This window comes from Cibotium barometz, chromosome 4, assembly GCF_041138505.1.
Source record: "Cibotium barometz isolate CiBa-2024 chromosome 4, ASM4113850v1, whole genome shotgun sequence".
Lineage (NCBI taxonomy): Eukaryota > Viridiplantae > Streptophyta > Polypodiopsida > Cyatheales > Cibotiaceae > Cibotium > Cibotium barometz.
Genome location: NC_141049.1, coordinates 58708342 through 58717723, shown reverse-complemented (window position 1 = coordinate 58717723; position 9382 = coordinate 58708342). Strand labels below are relative to the sequence as shown.

The following is a 9382-nucleotide window of genomic DNA, read 5'->3' as shown; positions in this document are numbered from 1 at the left end:
TGAGGTAGAGCTAACCTTGAAGAGAAACAGCTTTCCAGGTACAAGAATGAGGTAGCGCTCATCTAATCTATTTTGATTGGCAGCTCTTCGCCGAATGTGTCCGTGCTTGTGGACACTTTTATCCTACCAGAGGATGAATGACTTACGTGGGTCATTGATCTGAATACATGGAATATTGTATAACCTCCATACATATGTACTATTATCATTAATTTTGAGGTGAACTTTAATTATTACACTAAGTTTAGAGATTATTGTGCCCTATATCTGTGATTTAACTGGCTAGACATTGTGTGTAAGCGTTTTGTAGTCCTTACGAGTCCAATTATACCCTTCTCTTTTCCGATTTGCAGAGCTTCCTCGATTGAAGTGCCATTGACGATACACTGCGAGCAGCTGCTGTTATTTTCAATATATTCCAGTCTTATGAAGGTACATATAATACTGCGGAGATGTCTTCGTAATGTAACCATAAAAAGAAGTGTAATCTACCTCTAAAAGGTGTTGAATGCATGTCTTTTCTGCAATGTTTTGGGATGTAATTTCCCATTGCTCAGAGCTGGCAGAAAGAATTGCTTATTAGTAACCCATTGCTCAGAGCTGGCAGAAAGAATTGCTTATCAGGAACCTAAGCCTAAGGTGATTCACTTGAAATAAAGAATTGCTTATTAAGAACCTAAGTCTAAGGTGATTCACTTGAAATGCTTTTGTCCTCCCTCTAAAGAAGATGAAAATTTGGTGGCAGGCTTTACTTGAATTTGATTGATATGCTACAATCATCAAAATAGTCTGTATCCACATGGTTCCTCAAGGTTGAAAATGCTTGGGACTGTACCAAATGATGAGTTTCTTAAAAACAATAGTAGAAATGCAATATAGGACAACATCAATTAAAAAAACACTATGTAGCTTGATTCGAAAAAAGGTTTAGGGTTCATGGTTAGATCTTATAACATACCATGAAAATCCGATCTCTATCCTGTATAAACAGTGTCTCCATGAGAAAATCGACTTCCAAAATACCTCGCCTACATTCTCCCTTCTGCACACCCAAGGAATTTGACATGCCATTGAAATTCGGCACCCGAATGTGCAAGCAAGCATATGTGAGCTATCACCATGTACAAGTTCAGCCTTTCTATGTTAAGTTTTCATCAGACTGATTCAGGAGTTTGATTATGATGTACAGCAGACTAACCTACCCTATAAGCTGCTAACTTAACTATGAGCCAGCATTATGCTACATCGCATTGATCCAAACAGCCTGCTTTGTATGTTGCTTACTGAAACTAGCTTATTATTCTCAGCATTACATTACCAAAAGCACCAATGCAATCATAGCTCTAATGATGGTACATTACAGTAATAAAAACACACTCTCATTACCCATCAACACGGGAGGAAGTGTTGCAAGCATAGGAATCCGATGATAGCATGACAAGTGCAATATGAGTCAGAAGTATATCATGATCCAATGATCAAAACCCTGTCCTCATACCTTGAGTAGGTGTTACGTGTGCGCGGGTGTGTGTGTATGTGTTTCGGGGGTTTACTTGCCTTTTCTTCAGGAGAAACAGTGGAGTTGCGGTTCTGCTCGGAGTCGCCTGCATAGCAGACTTGGAATGAGAAGAGCTGGGGGTAGCTGATGGCAGGCTCAGCTTGTGAAGTTTCCATTGCAATTCTTTCTCCTACTCCCTTATTCTCTTCTCAGGTGCGAACTATATTCTGTGGCCCCGTGTCATCGTCATCATCACAGCATGCTGCAGCCTCCATGGGGTTCGATGTGAAACGGACACTCTTGCTCATGGGCGGCCATTGCTTGACCTTGAAGAAAAGCAGAAGACCATCTCACAAAACAATTTGAAATGGAAACACTGCAACATTCAACGTCTGCATGAGAAAATCGACGGATTTTCTGTTTTGAGCGTTGGAGAAGTGTGCAGTTTTGTGGGCGCACATTCAGAACAATTCTTTGCTGTGGTGTGCGCGCGTCGAAAGAAATTCTGGAAAGAAATCACGCAAACAGAAACATGCATGCAGTGACACACACAGAAGAAAAACAGAGAAATGTTGATCGCGCGGCGCTTCGTATCTTAATTTGCATGCACAACAAATATGATTTTGACTACACACTCACTACTTAGACATCTACCGGTTGGACATTTTCTGGCAATTAAAAGACATCCGATGAACGTTTGCATAGGAATTATATTATTATATTATAATATCAATTTTTTTGGCATAAAAGAATATATTCTAGCTTGTGGATGTTCTTTTCATTGTCACTATCATCATCTTCACTATTAATAGGAATGTCTTTCTTTTTTACTATTTTTTTACTCGGTCTATGTGTTTGCTCTTCTTTCATTATTTCATTTGTTTGTTTATTTGTCTTATATAAATTCTCTACTATTTTATCTTCATTAAAGACATACCTCAAATCGTCAATTTTATTCTCATTTCTATTAATACTTCATCAATGTTACTACCATCTAAAGATATTGTCACACTTAGCTCAAGAACTTTCAAGTTGACATTAGATTGATCAAACATTGCAAGCATGCTCTTCCCATATCAAGAAGCACATCCATAGTATCTACAAATGACACCTCATCAAGCACCCCTGAAATAAACTCATTCTTCTTCAAAAAACCACACTGCTCAAGACTTTTTTGTTCATTTTGTATATGTTTTCGCATGTCACGCTTCAAATCCTTGCTTTTTACAAAAACCAGTGACCCATAGCTGGAGAATCCCTGAAAATTTGCTGAAAAACTATTTACATTGATTGAGTCCTGCGAGAACTCATTTTTCCTTGTACCATTGGAATCCTGCCTTACAATGGCACCTGGCCAAAATCCCTCATCTCCCTGTAATTCATGAATTCTCTATTTATCTTTGGAAGTGACTGTGCCCGAAGAGACTCACGATTCCTTTCATGGTTAATACAAACTGTCAAAAACTGAACAGCTTTTTTGCCATCTTTACTCCTTATTCTTGCATATGCTGAACCATCATCCAAAACCTTTGTTTCTATCCTTACAGCTGTAATGTAGGGTTGCCCAAGAATGAGGGGATACGATGACATCTCTTGAACAAAGAAGTTCTGATCATCTTTCACATCCCCTATAGTTACCCTTACATTTGGACATGCTGCATAAAGCTCTCCAGATGAGTTATTAGCTGCCTTAATCATCCACCCATGATCCACATCCATTGGCCACTTACATTTGTTGTAGAGATTTTTAGCCATAAGATTTATTTCAGACCCATGATCAATTAGAGCGACATATGGCTCTTCCAAATCACTTATCTTGACAAGGGTTTCAGTGGTTGCTCTTGCCCAATGGCTCCTGGAGTAATGACTTTTTGTAAGAACTTCTTTTTCATCATCCTCTTCCACAAAGCGCACTTGTCGTGCCCCATCAGTAGAGTGATTACATTCCACCACATTTTCTCTCTCTTCCTTTTTCTGTACCTGTACTCCATGAGTCTTGGAAGTGCTTGCCTCCCCTTGTGATGGAATAGATTCAATTATGGACTGCCTTTTTCTTCGTATAATATCAATTATCTCATCATGAAATTCTTTCTTTGCAATCCCCAAGACTTCCCCTAGTGTAAATTTCACTCTGCTGTTTAGAATCCTCTCTTCAAGCACCTTTTTGAGATCTGTTGCGGCTTCAATATCAGATTGAAGCTTGTAGAGTGGACTTTTCCCTTTACCCTTCTCCTTCATTTTTGCTGGCACTTCTTCCATTGAAACATCCTGTGGAGGTCTGCTATGCTGTGGAGGCATATGTGTTGGCCCAGGATCCTTCTTTTCACTTCCACGTGTAACTCTTTTTGATGGCCCTCCTTCCTCATTTTTCCTTTTACGCTTCTCCTCTACCTGTGCCTCATTATTTTGGCATTTGGCAATATAGGCATGAATAGATAAAGAATCCACAGGCTCCTCCCAGCCAGTCTCAAGACGTATACAATCACCTGCCTCATGCAAAGCTTGCTTAGACACTTTCTTTGACGCAATTAATTCCATTGTTGATGGCCAAAAATCCTCATTCTCATAATCCTCATCATTCTCAAATCCCTGCTTTAATTGACCAACCTTTAATCCATAGGTTGCTGTCTCAACCATAGAAATGGCATGACTGGCAGCCATATCCTCTACCAGCTTTTTCATCCCTCCTTTCCCAAAGTTTGTACTCAATGGAAGACCAGTCTCTGTAAGATGGATTTTCCCATCTTTGAAAAACACAAGTTGATTTTTAAGAGCTTCTTTATAGCTAGCACAATCCTTCTTTGCATGTTCTGGGTTATCACACCATATGCATCTATATGTAAACCCTTCTTTGCTTTGAGGCCTTTGCATAGAAGCCTGCCCCAATGGTAGACCTTTTTCTTCAATCCTGGACATCTTCAATTTTAGGTCACGCATACCCTTGATAAGCTCATCCATCGGCCCATCTACCTTTGGAATTGTAGCAGCTGGTTTGGGTAGATTCTCAGGGGTAACAGCAGTTATGGGGGTTACAGAGCCCATCACCATTTTATCCCTCCTCCGCTGCCGCTTTGCTAACATGGTAACCGCATCCTCAACATCATTCCAATCACTCTTTAATCCCTGCTCTGTATCCTTATCCTCAAGGAGGATTTCCAATTTCTCTTGGAGATCTTTCCCAGCTGCAAGAAGAGCTCTGTCTTTTCTCTATCCAAAGTTATACGCTCTATCCTTGACAGCTGGGCATAGCGCTTCTCAAACTCTCTTAGCAATTCTGTGGTGGCAGAAATTTCCATTTTAGGTTTTGTGACCCATTCCAAGAAAGTTCGTTTGGTCACTCGCTCAGAATCCTCCATGAAATATTCATCCTTTAAAGCAAGCTTGAACTCCTCCCAATTTCTGCCACCATGTGCTGTCTGCAATCCTCTTATGCGCTCTCTTATTTCAGGAACACATACCAGCTCGAAACTTCGAACCATATCCTCCTCAGTCACCCTGTTTAGCTCCATCTCCTTTATATAATTGCGTAGGTACTTCGTGATGTCCTTCCCATCAAATTGATCCACCTTTTTCACAATTGATTGTAATGCTTTGGTCGTGGAAATTTGTCCTCTCTCAGCAGCTTGTTGCTGTTGCATGTACATGGTAAACATCTGAAACATCTGCATAACCCCAGGGTCAAAATGAACCCCCTGACCCTCAGAATTCTCAGCCATAGCTTCCCTGTATATTTCACCACACTCTCACCCCAGCAGTTTCACGTCGGGTTCACCAAAAAGCTGTCGTGACGTGTGCGGTATAGCCAGGAAAGTACGAGACTTCTAGCTGTGAGAGTAGGTACCAAACCTAACAAGGAAACGCATATACAAAATTTTCCAAGAAGCATAGGACAAGTCCATTTTTTTATGACATTTACATGTGTCAATTCATCTCAATACATCCTTGAATTCGTGTACCAAATGCTTGTCCCTTTCCAAGCATAGATTCACTGACTTCTTTTTCCAAAACCTTCCAGCTAATCACATGTAGGCATAACATAACCTTTAAGTATTTCCAACATACATGTGACCCTTTTCATTCCATACATCCACTGTCACCATTCCCAACATCTCATAATGTTCTTTATCACCTGAAAATCTGGCTTAAAATTCCAACAACTCACAAACACAAGATGATATATGGCATAACTATAACATATTTACATGATTTTTTAAAAAAAATCCATGGCCTGTATTTTAGATCCACTAAGATAGAAACAAGTCAATTTTTACTAGAGTCCTTGCTGTATTTCTGATACTTTGATTCCATGTCCCTTGATGTAATGTTCTCACATCACTTCATATCAAAACCACTTTTTATTTACAAAACCTTTGAAGGTTTATTGACACCACGAATTTTCAAACGTGGTAGGTAGGAAAGTAAAATGAAATTTTATCAAATTTTCACTTATCTGAAGGCGGGGGAAGCGGATTTCATACGATTTTCTTTTGAAAAATTATATTCCATGCTTCGCTGCAGACGGCGCACAGCTGGCGCGTAGCTGAATTTGTGATTTTGAAGAAGGCATATCAATGGGAAGTATTAACTTTGCTCTCTAATTCAAGACCCTACATGCCATTGACAGTCGCTGATTGCATGAAATCAAGCTCTCTGGTCGAACAAGCTTCTGTCCCTGGTTTTTTTTCTGCAGATCCTTCTCAGATAAGCGCCGCTTGCAACTCTCTGGTTTTTCTCCTCTTTCCCGCGAGGAAATCGGCCCCCACACCACCTTTTGCAGCTAGAAATACGTTTTTTCCATTTTCAATTTTTTCACTGCGCCTACCATTCCACGCATATAATTTTCAAGTGATAGCCATTTAAAAAAAAACTAACCTTCTTCACACCATAACCTTACTAAGGTTTCCCACACCACATCAAAGAAAGCATCATTTGGCATCCTTATTACACATATGACCTTGCCATCTGAAGCATATGATCATGACCACGACCATTATGTACCATAAAAGTTTTCTGTCTCAGTGTTAATATCAACTCAACCATGATAGGCACAGCTTATGAGCAATTCATCATCTCATGGAATCAATAAAGCAGTCAAACCCACAAGCATAATCCAGTCCTATCAAGGCACAAGGTGTCTGCTATCTCCAAAATTCTCCATAAGCATAAAAAACTCCACAATTCACACCACACTGTCAGAGGCTTCGAGACCTAGCTCAGCCTCAGCTCATCTCATTGAACCTCATTTACAATATGAACATATGTACTCAGGCATCATATAATGACTCATCATGGCACTTAACCCCATGCATCTGGATTTGTATTTGATGGCGTCACATGCATGGTTTCACACCATAGACGTGCCATGGCACGACAACGTGAAGTTGAACGTCGTATATGGTAGAATCTTGTGCTAGAAAGAAGGGTTGAAACAAAGAAACAGGGACATACAATATGTTGGAAGCAAATTATTAATTAATGAATTTCATTAATTTTCTCCATTGGAAGCGTATTATTAATTAATCTGATTGTAATTTAATCATTTTCTTTTTAAATTAGAAATAAACTTTTATTAGAAATATTTACCTTGTTCTAGTGCGCTCAACGAAGCGATGGCCTCCCATGTTAATACGATAGAGAGTGACTTGTATTGTAGAGAGGCCTAAACATGGCCAGGGTAGCATTGAGAGGCGGAGAAGTCATGGAGGCCAACCCAGAATTCATGGATGAGGAAGCGGTCACAGGAGAGGGGATGCTCGATGCTAGCATCCAAGGCGTTGTAGCAGTTGGCAGCGTTGAGGAGTTGGCAGTTGCCATTGAGGAGTTAGAAACGCGCCCGGTGCTAGCGTCCAAGGCGCTATAGCAGTTGGCACTGAGGAGCTCGCAGTTGCCATTGAGGAGTTAGAAACACGTCTTTAATTTTTTATAATAAAACTTTCAAACCTTTATAATCCGTTTCTAAACTTAGATAATCACTTTTATTAATTAATTAATTGTTCTTTTTTTCTTCATTGTATGTCCCTATTTGATAAAATTTGCAGTGCTTCATTTTTAAGCTCTCAAATGATGCGATATGAATGAAAGAGCTTTCACAATTTGGAAAAATGCTATAGTGTAGAGATGCTCGAATAGATAGTTGTGTTTGAAACCGTAACATTTGTTTATTTTTTGAAACCGTAATGTCTCGATTGATGTTGAATTAGAATTATGATGTATTGATCCATAGAAAAAGTACATGATAGTGAACCCTATCTAAAGAATGCATACATGTGTGCGGATACAATAGAGGAAGAGATTGAGAAGGCATATTGATCCATAAAAGAATAAAGCAAGTATGTGATAGAGAAGTGTACATGCATATTAATCTACAACGAAGAGTGTTGTGTTTTGATTTAAAGAATGAGAACTCATGTAGATCTCCACCATATCAATCCATGTGCAGAAGTGTATGTGTTTCGCTCAAGAGCTTACCTTGCTTTGTCGAAGCATGAGACGTTGGAAACTTTGCCAAAGAGTAAACACAACTTTTCAATGTGGGTTTGATAGTCACTTCTCCTAATCCTCACTCCGTTGTCACATCAGAGAGCTCCATAGCAATGGAGTGTGGAGGAAGAGCTTCAACCGCCTTCATGGAGAGGGTTTCCTTTATAGTGGTTCTCACTCGCAAGAGGCGGTATGAGAGGGAAAGTCATGCAAGAGAGACCCTATAATCAATCTTCGCTAGGCTTGCATCCATTAAGCAATGCAATGGACCAAGAGAATTCATGCAAGAGAGTCGTAGGGAGAAGATGTGGCATGCCCATTGTAAATATAGCACACTAAGCACATTATGGCATATCCATTGCAAATATAGTTCATGCAGTTCATTATGGTTGCATTTAGTTGATATTTTTCTCCTTACAAAGTTGCTATTTAACGTGATTGTAAATTAAGTACCTTCTACTCAAGAAATAAGAAAATTGAATTCAAATTTGAATTCTTAAGCATGACATTACTCATGGTAGGGCTTTTTTAAGGATTGAAAGGAGTAACCCGTAAATTTTTGAAATCTAGCGGCTTTAGAGCAAAATTAGTAACATTTCAAATGTCTAAACGACGGACAGAAAGTGTCCATGGGATCCCGAGGTAGTCTCGAACGATTTCATTAAAAGAAACTTGATGTTCTGACGGAGACCCTCGGGCGTGCGCAGTCGGCCTTGCCATGACTCTCGTTCCCTAATGACATAAGACACCTACTACGAATGTCTTTCTCAAACACCTGGGAGCTCATTTTTTGCTAAATTATGCATATTGTTAATCCCATTTTGGATTAACAAATATGCTCCTCCATTTGAGGACATTAATAAGTGTCATGTAAAGGCATTATAAAAGTTGTACATTATGAGTTATTGGCTACCCAAGACCTTAGTTAAGTAAGTTTTGGGTGCCCAAGTGTGAATAATGGCCAATTGTATATAAGGCATTTTTTCATAATGAATGGACACAATCCCCCTTTGTGCTATGAGAGCTCTTGCTTTTGTCTTGATGAGAGAGATATTGAGAGAGAGCATTCTAACACTTGTGCCTTCTCTATACTTGTATGTTGCATGCTTGTATTGAGGAGTGAGAGAGAGTGATTGGCTTGTATGGTGGTGTGAGCGACTCTATGGTGACAGCGTGGAGGTGGAGCTTGGAGGATTGGAGCTTCTCAAGTGAGCTTGGAGACCTCAAGGGACACAAGTTTGAAGCATTCGTAAGTGCTTACAACAGTTGTGTTCTATTGCTCTTCTTAAAGGTGAATGCATTGAGTTTCTTCTTGGAGGTGTGGTATTCCATAACATTTTTGGCGTCGCTACCGGGGAAACACCTTTGTTTCTTCTATCCTCTTTGAGTTTCAGCTCCCATTAC

The 9382-nt window shown here is 39.7% G+C and overlaps 1 protein-coding gene and 1 long non-coding RNA gene across 6 annotated transcripts in view; one reads left to right on the top strand and one right to left on the bottom strand.

Moving 5' to 3' along the window:
* The window catches only part of LOC147639439 (uncharacterized), a 29314-nt gene extending 27116 nt beyond the window's left edge, over positions 1 to 2198 (top strand). For 2 of the 5 annotated variants that reach the window (XR_015264890.1, XR_015264880.1), the window contains exons 3-5: positions 84 to 219; positions 354 to 639; positions 746 to 2198. This is a non-coding gene — a long non-coding RNA (uncharacterized LOC147639439). The remainder of the gene's footprint in view (positions 1 to 83; positions 220 to 353; positions 640 to 745) is intronic. The other 3 variants (XR_015264891.1, XR_015264888.1, XR_015264884.1) reach the window with 3 other exon arrangements.
* LOC147639440 (uncharacterized) lies at positions 225 to 1032 on the bottom strand. Its single transcript, XM_086791372.1, has 4 exons — positions 959 to 1032; positions 753 to 829; positions 493 to 559; positions 225 to 386 (listed from the first exon to the last, which is right to left on the bottom strand). Exons 1-4 carry the CDS (start codon positions 998 to 1000, stop codon positions 252 to 254), a joined length of 321 nt encoding a protein of 106 aa, XP_086647498.1. The 5' UTR covers positions 1001 to 1032; the 3' UTR covers positions 225 to 251.
* Positions 2199 to 9382: the final 7184 nt, after the last annotated feature.